The following is a 12,690-nucleotide window of genomic DNA, read 5'->3' on the forward strand; positions in this document are numbered from 1 at the left end:
CCCGCGGGGGGGATCGATCGATCGCCTCTGGCGAGCAGTAATAAAAGGGCTTCCTTGGCAGCGTCTCCTCAGGTCGGGCGGCGGTAATGTGCATCCTGCCCGAAGGAAGCGGTAACGACTCGTGAGGGGCTCTGTCATACAGTTAAAATCTGGTTAAAAGCAACGTGCCTGGGAGCATGCCTTCACAGACGTTATGGTGCCTTTTTTATTGAGTTTTTTGTGCTTTACATGGCTGTTTTCAAGGTTTCCTCCCCATGCATCTGGTGGGTGGGGGTGCTCAGCGCCACCGCAGCAGCCGCCGCGCTGCTGAGGGGGACACACAGGCCCAGCCCAGCCACCCTCCTTGGCGTCCTCATCGCCTCAGGTCTTCGGCCCTTCAGGTATCATCAGGCTGAAACCTGGCATGTGGCTCAGATGGGCTTCAAATAATTTAAAAAAAAAAAAAAGGTAGGCTGATACAAACAGGTTTGTCAGATTTTGAGAGAGTGAGCAAAGGCTGCAGTTTCTCTGTGAGGCCAAGCTTTGTCCGTCCTGTGATCCTCCCCTCAGTGATCACCCTGTCTCACCGTGAAAATGTCAAGTTGGTGAAGTTTGGTACCAACCTATTTATAAAGACCAAAGTATCTTAAAAGGACTTGAGACAGAGATTTAAGCATGGACCTCACCACAGTCCAGGCTTCCCTGCTCATGAGAGGTTTTCAATTTATTTGTTTTTTCCAATGACGTTCCCAAAATGGAGTATCTCCACAGGAAGCGATTCAAGCAAGTGCTGGCTGCAAGCCTGGGACTACCTGGCCTATGGCGTTCTGTATGAAGGAGCTGTATATCCTAGAAACATGGCCCAGGGCTTTCAGTAGCAGGATCTCAGTGGTCCAGCAGAGCATCTGGGAGCCTTGAGATATGTCCTTCAACCTCTCTGCTTCGGAGTGGGAGAGCTCAGTCTGCGTGGGCTTTCAAACTGCTGGTCCTAGAGCAGCAAGCATGAAAGACTTTGGATGGCTCACAGCTCCCGATGCCATGAAGCCTAAAACCTTTGTGATCCCAGCAGTTTTCTGAGAGGAAAAAAAAAAAGGAATTTTAGTTTTCCATACATTTAGAGAATTTGAACTATTTTGCAATGAAAAGTTGATATAGCCTGAGTTTGGAGAACAGATCGTTCGAAATGACTAAAGGAAGCCTGGTGAACAAGAAAGCTGGAGCAGCAGGACTCATCAGGAAAAAAAGACAGGGAAGATACCACAAAGCTGCTGAAGATGCATAAACCTTCTGAATGACATCTCTGTTCTTCCATTGCATCCCTCAGTAGCTTGAGGAGGCTGGTATTTATGCTGACTTTAGGGAGGGAGGAGTACCTTGACTAGTTATCTAGCTGTCGCTATGTTGTGGGGGGAAGAAAAAAATGTTTTCTGGAAGGAAACATAATGGAATTTGCCTTACCTCCTCGATAACAGGGCGTTCCTTCCAGGTCATAATTCAAACAGTGATGTCATGTTGATGTCTGATTGAAGATTGAGACTGGCTAATGAGCAGGAGTGAGAGTGAAAGGAGTTTTTCCAAACCTTGCCGTGGAGTCTAAAAAATTCCAGCGCTCTGCCCTTTGAGATAAGTTATTTCCCAGAGCATTCTGAGAAAATACTGACGTGATATATACTGGGAGGTCATAGTGGTGGACCTGCTGACCTGCTGAAATGAAGATTTAAAGGTACAAGTGTAAAATAATTTGTGTGATGAAGGCTTTTTTTACCCTTGCTGTTTCCACTGCCCAGTATCTCAGTCTGCAGGGACTGTCTCAGTACGTGTGTATGAAAAGATGGCAAAAGGTCCCCATTTTTAAGTTCCTAATGAAAGCTCCACCATACTGAACGCTAGAGTCCAACTACACAGCTAGATGTTGCAATTTTGGATTATCTTTAAAACCTCTCTGGTGGTTTTTCCATTCAGAAAAATATCCTTGTGGTGCCAAGGGAGAGTGATAAATTTTCTGAAAAAATCCATTTGTATTGAAGGCCAGGCTTTTGTGACTTTTACAGGGCTACAAGATTTGTTCCAGAGAGGTATAGTACTGTTTGAGTAACAGCAGCGTAGTACCACCAGAGTCAAAGATCCCCCAAATTTGCAGAGCTGTCTCTTGCATTGCTCAGTACTGAAGTGATCTCCCTGACTTATGCACAGGAGGTGGCAGTAATCTCAAGGTATGGTTCATGTTTCCAGCCACGCTCACATTCTCATAGAGAGAGAATATCACACAAGTGATACCCTGGCTTTGAGAGTAAAGCCGGGATATCACTCGTAACTAACAGCTGGCCGCCAGTGCAGTTTATTAGAAACTCAGCTAGTTACTGAAGTGGGTTCTTTATCTTGGTGACCTTCCAAGGCAATCAGAGCCTTCTTGGAAGACCTTGAATCAGAAATGTTTGGATATAAGAAGAATAGCACTGCGCAGCACACAATTCTGATCTCCCAGGGTTCACAGATTTGGAAGGCGCTGTACCATATATAACTGTAGAAGACAGCACTAAGATACTGTAGCTGCTGCATCAAGGTCAGGGTGTTCTGGGATCCAATTAAAATTATGCAAGATAGGCAATTTAGGAAAGAATTCACATAGAGCTCAGGGAGGAAAAAAAGTCATATGCGTTATGAGCTCAGTTACTTTGTAAGATTAATTTTCCATTATCTCATGATCTTGTAATAAGAGCACAAAGTATTTTAAACGTTTGATTTGTTTATTGATCAGAACTCTGAGACCTTACTTTCTAAATCACAGTTACAGGTTTGGCTTCCATTTAACAGCAAAGTTGTGGGCTTGCCTTGAAGTATATGCTGGTTGCAATGGGTTGTGAATTCGGTGAGTGGGCAACAGTGAAACCTGGAACGAGCACGTCTGACACTCGGAAACCCACCTCCTTCCCTGGAGGAGATGTGAATAGAAAAGGTGGTAATGCCGCAGGTCCTGTAATCCAGAGCATTGATCCTCACCTTCTCCAACATAACCATCGTGCTCATTCAGATCACTGTGCTGTCTTTAATTCCCAGAACTTATAAAGAGAGAATGAGGAGCAATACTGTGAGCTAGGGGAATTTCCATTTGATGGAAGGCTTGATATTTTGGATGGGGGTGTAACAGGCCTATTCCTATCCTAATTCTCTCCTAATTCCTATCTCCTGAAGGACAAGGATAAAAGATTTAGCTGTCTGCTGTATTTTAAGAACTGCTTCTATTGTTATGCTCTGTAAACCAAAAACTGCTGCTGGCAAAGGGGATGGGATTTCATGGATGCTTTGAGCAAAGGTTTCCTTACAGGTATTGCTAGATTCATGACCTGTGTTAGATTATGCTGGTGACTGGGGACTTACTCTGAGCTCAGGGCCCTGTTTGGCTAGCTGGAGTACAAACACCGAGTGAAAAGGGTAAAGAAGAGCTCACAGTCCAAACAGGCAAGACAAAGACTTGATTCCCGTAGGGCCAGCCGAAGAGTGGTTTGCAAACACTGTGTTAGTACCAGTGTTTTGGTCTCCTTTTTCTTTTTCCTTTCCTTTATATTTAAAAACTTTGCCTGAGGAAGAATTAGCTAACCAAGAAAGATGAGAAAGGAAGAGGGAGCGCAAGAGCAAAGGGTGACAGAGAAGCATGAAGGGAGCAAGGTGGGAAGACTGAGAAGCTGAAACAGTCAGTGAACAGATAAGAAATGTCGTCCAGCAGAAAACTGTGAAAAGAAACTAGACATGGATGGTTGCTGCAATCCGGATGGTCCTTTGCTCAGATGCAGGTCTCTTTCTGCTGAGAAAGTCTCCTAGGCACATTCACGCTGCTCTGCCTCACACCGAACAAAACCGGGAAGGGAAGGTCCAGGAAATTGTCCCTGATCAGGTCGCAATGATAACGGGTGTCCTTGTTTGGTGCAAGCCAGCATATCTCCAAGGCAGGCAGTGGAACTGCAGCAGCCATGGCTGCCTGCGGGTCAGGTCTGAAGCTTTGTAGGACGGACTGTGCTTGCAGGTGTTACTGCAGGAATGGCGAGGGGAGCAGAGCATCCCTTTCTGGCAGTAGTCAAAGGACTCTTCTTAGGTGTCACCTTCTGCTTGCCTAGGAAGGAGATACTGTCTTGAGCATTTCTTCTTTTTCACAGCATAAAAGACAAAGAAACCCATGTGTGAGTCCTACATGCAGTTGAAGGAGCAGAAACCCCAGCTCTGTCTAAAGAGAGGCAACTGTGGTCATGTTGGTCACAGAACGCAGAAGTACAGGAGTACACAGGAGGTGTTTCAGAGGTTGGAGAGATGGCCCAGTAAGCCCAGGTCCCCTCCTATAAATCAGAGCTTGGCTGTGGTGAGAGCAGAAATAAAGCAAAGGACTAGCAAAACCAAGGCTGTCCAGTGACCAGCCTCAGTAAACGACAGGCAGAAACCGTCCTTGAGAGTGCCTTTATCTCCAGGGATTGCAGAGTCAGTGGGATGGAGGGGGAAGGGTGCAAATAGTGCCTGTTTGGTTTCATACTTTCTTTATTCTCTTTATTCTTTGTTTTCTGATGATAAAGGAGCTTTATGTGGATATTGTAGCAAAAGAATTGATGAGTCATAAGGTTTGCAACTTCATTTCCCCCTCCGCTCCTTTTATTTTTCTCCTGATATTCACATCTCCTTCTTCCCTCCCGCCTTGCCCCTCCTCTGCTGGCGCAGCAGGACGTGCTGTGCCTTTAAGAAGTGTGGTTTTTCAGAAGACTAATTCCTGAGCTTTGGCACGTGTTGAGGCATGCCCTACGTTTTGTGGTGTGGTTTATGAAAAACTAAAGTGCATTTGTCTAGGGAGGTTTTTAACTCCTTTCTGCCATAGATACACTCTACCTCTTTGTTCTTCGCTTGCAGAGCATACACCATTCAGCATTTCCATAGGGATTTCTGCTCTTTTCTCCAAAAGAGGAGGGGAGATAAAGTGAAGTAGCGGGCTCCACCCCTCCCCCCCCCCCTTAAAATTTATATTTATTGTTTTTTACATGGCAAAGCTCTGGTGAATAAAGCTGAGATAGCAAATTCTCTTGCTGATTATATCCTCCCACTGGCACCAATATCGCTGCAGTGTTAACCTGTCATTGCAGTAGCAGAACGGTGTAGCCGAAGACACATTGACCCGTAGCAGTCACAGCATTGGCAGCTTTATTATGAATTTCATACATTGTGAATTTCTTAATGTTCCCGTTCATCAACTTTACTTTTTGCTTCCTTTCCCCTCTCATCGTGGTCAAAAAGAAACTTGTAAGTTAAAATTTAATTTATTGTTTTTTACATGGCAAAGCTCTGGTGAATAAAGCTGAGATAGCAAATTCTCTTGCTGATTATATCCTCCCACTGGCACCAATATCGCTGCAGTGTTAACCTGTCATTGCAGTAGCAGAACGGTGTAGCCGAAGACACATTGACCCGTAGCAGTCACAGCATTGGCAGCTTTATTATGAATTTCATACATTGTGAATTTCTTAATGTTCCCGTTCATCAACTTTACTTTTTGCTTCCTTTCCCCTCTCATCGTGGTCAAAAAGAAACTTGTAAGAAGACAATATGATTGTACTGTGAAAATTAACATAGCATTACGTAAATAAAATGTAGGGTTTTTTTCTTTTTTTTTTTAGCCAATCTCATTCTTTTGAAACCAAGTGTATGCTTGGGGAGGTCTGCCTGGATTTTTTTTAACATTTTCTAGGGGCAGCGATGCAATCTTTAAACCACAGCTCCTGGCGAGAACGTTGCAGGCGTTACAGGCATACCAGGTGGTAACTACAGAGTTACCTTTCGTGCTTATTTTAAAAGCCGTGTTTGCTACGAGGTCCTGGATCTGTATGCTAATGTTGTCTTGTAATAACAGTATAAAACCTCTTGGGCTGTCAGCCTATATTCATGTACCTGTACGTTGTTTTAGGCCTCAAAATAGCAAGCAAGTCCAGGTGAGCAGAATTCCCCTACGTCTCCAGCACCGTGGCAGCTACAGGACTTGCCATGCAGTCACTCGCGGGATGTGGGCCCCACAGATGAAAGAACGGTTTCTAGTAGAGACAGGCCGGTTTTTATGAGGAGAGATGTTGGAGGGGAAGGGAGGGAGCAGGAGCTAGGGCTGGATGTGCCTTCCACACTGAGGTGGTTGTGTGGCTTTGATTAGATCACTTCACCTTTGAGCTGCAGGTTTCGTGTGAGTGAAATAGTGGTATTAGCACCGTGTACGGCATGCTGGGATTAAATGAATTAATGTAACAGTACTTTACAGTCTCAGCTCTGTAAATGTGCTGAGTGCAGTTGTTCTATTTCAGAAGCTTGTAGAGCTCGTTATTGAGCCTACGGGAGGGCCCCTGCCAATCCCCTGTCCTCCCCTCCTTCCCAATTAGTCTGGTCAGTGCTCTTATCCCTCTCCATGACCAATAGCGAGCAATCTCTGCCGCTTAGCCTCTTGATCTTGAAGCAGTGCTGTATTGCGACAACTCTCTTCACAAGTGGCTACAGAGGAACGGCCACACCGCAAGCCCTGGCAAGGAGCTCTGTCTTCTGCATCGCCCTCCGGCCGCCCCGGCCCAAGGAGTCCCCGGCTACCCAGTCCCTGCAGCATCCCCTCGATAGTGTGCTGGAACGGGAGGCAGAGGTCCTGGGATCTCTTGACATCTCTGCCACCTGCTCAGGGGTGGCTTGGGCAAGTCACATCAGCTTTTTCTTCTTCACTCTTAACGCTGAAGTGCGGATTTTATCTTTTACCTTCATACCCAAGAGCTGCTCAGGGCTGGATTAATGAAGGCCGTGAAGTCAAGGATGTCCGTGGACGCACAGCACAATGTAAACGTGAAGTATTACTCTGTAATTATGGGTGAAGGTAACCCTTGTTGAAAATGATTTATTTTATCATAAATCAACATTTGATCAGGTGGAATCGTAGGAAGGAGGAAGAAGTGTAGAGAAAGCCTGTCCTCTGTTACCTCAATCTGAAATTTTTCAGGAAACTGGAATGCTGCCTCTCCCATGTATTTTGTTCATGCGTTGAATCTGAATCTAGTACTGGTTACTGAGATTGATGGGGTGGCATAAAAATAGTCTGACTTCTACAGGTGTAATATTTCAGCATACAGATGGGAAGAGGTCCTTTTTTTTTCTTCTCTTGGGATTTGGCATTTTATGAGGAAGCAAAGTGCTGCTTTTTGCCCTGTTGTCTGGCATATCCAAGGTTGACACGGCAGCTCCTTGGGTTCAGTCAATTAGCTGGTTGAGGATTTTGGGGAAAAAAAGCAGATGAAATGTTACTATGTAGCTGCTGACATACTGGCATCATCAGGGTACAGTTTATAAAGTCTCTGGTGCTGCTGAGGGATCAAAGAGTTAAAAATTCCAAGGGTTTAATCCAGTATAACAACATTTTGCAAGGCCTATCAAATTCACAGCAAGTGAGAAGCAGAAAAGCAACTGAGCTAGGTGGAAAATGAAACTAGATGGAATTACATTGCCACAGATTTATCTAACTAGTTGTTTCACTTGACAGGGTAGACGCACATTTACCTGAGCCCTCAGCAGAAGCTCAGACCGAGTTGTGCTCCCTTGCTCTCCTGGGCTGTATTATCCACAGAAACGGAGTGCCCTTCATCCGATTTGAACAAAGCAGTGTTCTGCTGTACCTATTTTTGGTCACTGATTTGTATGCTGTAGAAGCCATCTCATTTCTTAGAATACAGCCATATATTGTTGTGTTTGTTTTCCTTTTGCTGCTTTGTACATAGTGGATTGTTGTTCATTTGTTTGAAGGATTTAAACATCTGAAAGAGACCGGGGATAGCGATGTCATTGTACGTAGGTTAGATGTGGAACTGCAGGTCCCTTCCAAAATGAAACATTATATGCCATCTACTGTGATGCTCATTTGTATACTTGAGGGTTTTGGTGTGGGAAGGACAATCGATATAACGTTAATCCAAGCAGCTGGATAAAACTACTACTGCTAAAACTAGCACAAGGTAAAAATGGATTTATTTCCCTAGGTAGTTCTGCAACTGGTTCCCATAGAGGTAATAGCAAATATAAATTTTGGAAGTAAATATTTATATGCAATAAGCTTAGCTGAGTTTGGATGAGTAGTGAGAGGAATCAGTTTTTACTAAAATATGTCAGAAAATGATGCCCATAGGGCAGATCTCGCTGTGAGAAATTCAGTTCTCCTGTAATGTAAGCTTTGCCATATTATTTGGACACAAGCAAATCCAATTATAGCCCAAATCTAGACAATAGGTTATCACAGATGAAAAGAGTAAGTAGAAAGTGGGGGAAAAAAGAAAGGATAAGTACGTCTGTAGTGCAGCCCCCTTGCAGTGAGTGGAAGGTTACTCTGCAAGGAGCCCTTGTGGCTTTTACCAGACTACTTGCAGACCAATGCCGTAGCAACAGAAGAGCAGTTCTTACGCTCTGGCTCAGTCTATTGCAAACAATTTCTTTTCTGAGAAAGCTAGTCGCTGTTTTGTTACATTACTTCCCAGCAGATGAGCCAGGCACTCCTGAATTTAAACCAGAACCACAAGTGAGTGACAGCGAGCTAAGCATGGGCTGGAGTCTTGTAGCAGCATATCCTTCAGCTCCAGTGCTGCAGTCAGAGAGAGAAAGAAGATTTTTCCTTTGAAGATAACACCTGGGGCTTTTGTAGAAACTAAGTATGCCCCGAGTTGTGCAGCTGTTATCTCGATTTAAAGAAAAAAAAAAGGCAGAGAAAGACAAAGCGTCTGGCTCTTCTACGCACCACCAAAAATTCCTCAAAATGCTAAAACCCAAACCAGCACTTGTCATTCTGCAGTTGTGTTGCTTGCAAATACTTTCCGTCTTGTGGCTTATGTGACACTTTCAGCTGAAGCAGCCTCCCAGGCGAGCCGTGAGGCTGTGCTGTGTGTGTACGGGAGAGAGGGAGTGCGGGAGTGTGCGTATGTATATGTATGAGCGAGGGAGCGAGAGCGCGTGTGTGCAGTGTCGTAACGTGGCAAGGCACAGGCAGTTATGAAACTTTCCAATAAAGTCTCAGTGCGTCAGTATTGGCTGCTTGGGGTTTTTTTTTTCTGCCCATTGCCCTCCAGTTTCATTTCCATTTATGAGTGCAGAGAGAGGGAGGGAGAGGTTGAGAAATGCTAGCAGACCCCCCCAAGCCACTGGAGGAGCCGGGCAGTTCCCACGACAGGTGGAGCATGCCACCGCGGTGCTGAGCGAGATTCCCGGCTCGTGGTGCCCGGGGACGGGGGGAGGGGAAGCCCTCGCACTCAGGGCAGCTGCGGTTGCAAGGGGCCCCTTCAAAGAGCTGCAGCAGCAGCCAGAAGTTCGACTTTTATTTTTTGAAAGGACTGGAGAAATTATTAACCACAGTTGATGACGTCAGAGTTGATCTGATTAAAGGTTTGTTTTCTTGCTGGCAGAGGTGTGCTCCGTAGAGACTGGTTCTCTCTTCTTTTTTTTTTAAGTTTCTTTTTTGAACAGCAAACGGAGGGAACTGCTCGCATTGCTGCTGCTGCTGCTGCTGCTGCTGCTGCTGCTGCTGCTGCTGCTGCTGCTGCTGCTGCTGCTGCTGCTGCTGCTGCTGCTGCTGCTGCTGCTGCTGCTGCTGCTGCTGCTGCTGCTGCTGCTGCTGCTGCTGCTGCTGCTGCTGCTGCTGCTGCTGCTGCTGCTGCTGCTGCTGCTGCTGCTGCTGCTGCTGCTGCTGCTGCTGCTGCTGCTGCTGCTGCTGCTGCTGCTGCTGCTGCTGCTGCTGCTGCTGCTGCTGCTGCTGCTGCTGCTGCTGCTGCTGCTGCTGCTGCTGCTGCTGCTGCTGCTGCTGCTGCTGCTGCTGCTGCTGCTGCTGCTGCTGCTGCTGCTGCTGCTGCTGCTGCTGCTGCTGCTGCCGCTGCTGCTGCTCCAGCTGCGTGTGTGTGTGTGTAAACAGGATGGTGTATCTGTAGCTGCCACGCGCAAACACACATTTGACCATGAGGACTCTTCGCAGGTTGAAGTTCATGAGTTCGCCCAGCCTCAGTGATCTGGGCAAGAGAGAGCAGGCAGCCTTGGATGAGCGGGGGACCCAGCAGCGACGGGCCTGCTCCAACGCTACCTGGAACAGGTAAGGTCTCGCACGATGTGCCGACTCCCCTGCAGCCTCTCCGCGCTCCCGCGGCCGTGATTAACGTGCAGGTAGCCACTCCGTCAGCTTGCAGGAAGGGCTGCCTTGCTCCCAGCTCGGCAAGATTACAGTACGTCAGGCTTCTGCCTTGGTGCACTACACGTACCGGAGTTTGTGTTCAAGTAAAAGACGGGAGCGGCTTTTTTCCCATTGCTGTTAACCTTTGTGAAGACTGATAGCAAAGAGCCTTTCCTGCAGATGGCTCAGCCTGCTCTTCCTTATGACAGACAAGGACTTACTTCAAAGGGTCCAGCTACAAATATGCCTTTGTGTCTATCTAGATATTCTCATTCGAGGTTGATTTGGTTTATTTTAGTTAAAAAAAAATTACATATACACAACTATTAAAATACTTTATTTTTATCTGCATAACTATATATATATTGCTGGTTGTTGATACAGATACGACAAGGTCTACTCAATTTACTCACATTAATACAAATATCTCTGTGTGTGTGTGTATGCGCGCACGCAAGCACACACACTTTGGACAGGGAAAAAAAAGCCCTGATTGTTTTCTTTATTGTGTTTATACATCTGAATTTTATTACTGTTTGACAAAAAAACCCCCCATGGAAACATTTTGTTGAGGAAGCCATGCAAACATTTTGTTGAGAATGTGTCACTTAGCACAGATATTCAGAAGGCATCTTAATGACCGTTTTGGTGACACTCTTAAAGATGAGTCTAAGTCTCTAAGTTGTTAGGAATTATATTATGTCTTTTTTGAAAATGAAATGTTATCTCCTGGGTCACAGCTTGGAAAGCATCATTTGTAATGTTTTATAATTGTATGGCAGTACAGCTGTAGGAAGAAAAATACCGGTGAACTATAGACACATTTGTTAAAGGTATTTGAGTTCTGAGCAAAAAAAAAAAAAAATTATAAAATATCACATCTTTTGTCCGTCTCACCACTTGATTTGTGGTTTCATGCCTGCATTATGAATTAGTTGCCAGCAGCACACCAAGCAGTGAAACTGTACCGGTCACAAAAGAGACTGAGTTTCTGCTCCAATACTGTGCTATTTATATGACCCGGAGTTGCCCTCAAGGTATGGATGGTGGCAGTAATTAAAGGCTAGATTGGGCCACCTTGGCTTGTGCCAGTTGGGGTTTCACTTGGCCAGTAGCCCCATGGGAAGCAGCAGGGAGTAAGATATTCCTTGGTGTGAACCAAGGTGGCAGAATATGGTCCCCAAAGCCTTTTTGTGATGGTGTGCTGATGGCTTTTATTGGCAGGGATTAGCGTTTCCAGGTCTTGCTTGCGGGGAGGGAGCCGTGGAGGCAGATGCAAGTGGAGAACAGGTCACGCACCAGACTTGCTGGGAGGGGGAGAGCTCCAGGCTTAGGGGCAGCTGATAATCAAACCAGAGGGTTTTCCTAAGGGAGCCGGTTTGAGCTCTTGCTCAAACAAGCAAGAGTTTGTTATTTTTAATTTGAACAGGACAGGTATAGCTCTGGCCAGAAGTGGTTGCCTACCAGTGAGCTAGACTTCTGCGCGTTTCATCCACAAGATTAGACAACCATCCCGTTGCCTGTTCCTGGACTAGGTGTCCACAAGTCATCCTGTCGCTGCTTTGTGTGAGCTCGGGCCTAACTGTGTTTTCCTGCCTTTTCCCTGTGCAGGGATCGCCAGGCCATCCCTGCTGTTTGGTGGCATGTGTCTCCGAAATGCCTTGGGAGCGCTGGCAGAGCTGCTGTCGTGTGGTGGCAGGCTGGTGCTACCTGCGGTGGCAAGTCAAGTGGGCATTGCATGCTAGCGCTAACAGCTGCCTAAAGTTATGGCAAGTAATGCCAATTACAAGCCAGTCGCACTGCATGGGCAAAGGGAAGACCCTTTATTTCTTATTTAACAGTGCAAGGCTTTCTCCTGAGTGAAAGAGAGAGTGAGGGTAATTCTTCTTTCAGGTGCAAAGACTTGTATCCTCGCTGGAGCTTATCCTCAGGAAAGCCAGGGCTTAAATGATGTTGGATTAATTGTATTAGGCAGAAGCCTCAGTGGATAACTTCTTACCACCAGTGCGTGCCCATCTTGGCATGTGTAACAGGGTCTGGTCTTGAGGGAGTCGGTGCTCATCTCTCTTGGAGAGACCGTAATGACAATTAGGCAAACTGGGTGTCTAAACTTTGACTCATCAGAAATCTCGGGTGGGTTTTGAAAATCTTGGGCTGTGGAAGGTTTTTAATTTTTCCCCTGCAAAATTAAAACACCCCAACAGAGGACTAGCATACCATACTTTGGTTTATGGGAATATTTGTTCTTCCAAATGAAAGGATTGCCTGTGCTGTTTCATTCTGTGCCATATCGAGCATAAGAGCTTGCTGATCAAGGAAGTCGAGGTGCACCGGCAGAACTCTTCCCTCTCACCAAGCCTGGCTGTTCTATATTTAAATGTCTGCTGGTTTCTTGCCTAATGTTAGCAGCTGTGCCTGGGTGTGGCATGTGTGTATCTGCTTTTGAAAGAGGCTTTGAACCAAGTTCATCAAAACTGATGTGGGGAGAGGTAAAGCACAACCCCACAGCAGGCCCTGCCCCA

General features: G+C 46.1%; 1 protein-coding gene across 2 annotated transcripts in view; it reads left to right on the forward strand.

The window, feature by feature from the left end:
• The window catches only part of PRR5 (proline rich 5), a 69,321-nt gene that overhangs the window by 6,534 nt on the left and 50,097 nt on the right, over nucleotides 1-12,690 (forward strand). The window contains exon 2 of one of the 2 annotated variants that reach the window (XM_009279057.1): nucleotides 9,977-10,090. In XM_009279057.1, the coding sequence (XP_009277332.1) occupies nucleotides 9,987-10,090 (104 nt within the window). In that variant the 5' untranslated portion in view covers nucleotides 9,977-9,986. Of the gene's footprint in view, nucleotides 1-9,959; nucleotides 10,091-12,690 lie in introns of those variants that run through there. The other variant, XM_009279056.1, reaches the window with a different exon arrangement.

The sequence above is a fragment of the Aptenodytes forsteri genome, unplaced genomic scaffold (assembly GCF_000699145.1).
Source record: "Aptenodytes forsteri isolate BGI_AS27 unplaced genomic scaffold, ASM69914v1 Scaffold241, whole genome shotgun sequence".
NCBI classification, from domain to species: domain Eukaryota; kingdom Metazoa; phylum Chordata; class Aves; order Sphenisciformes; family Spheniscidae; genus Aptenodytes; species Aptenodytes forsteri.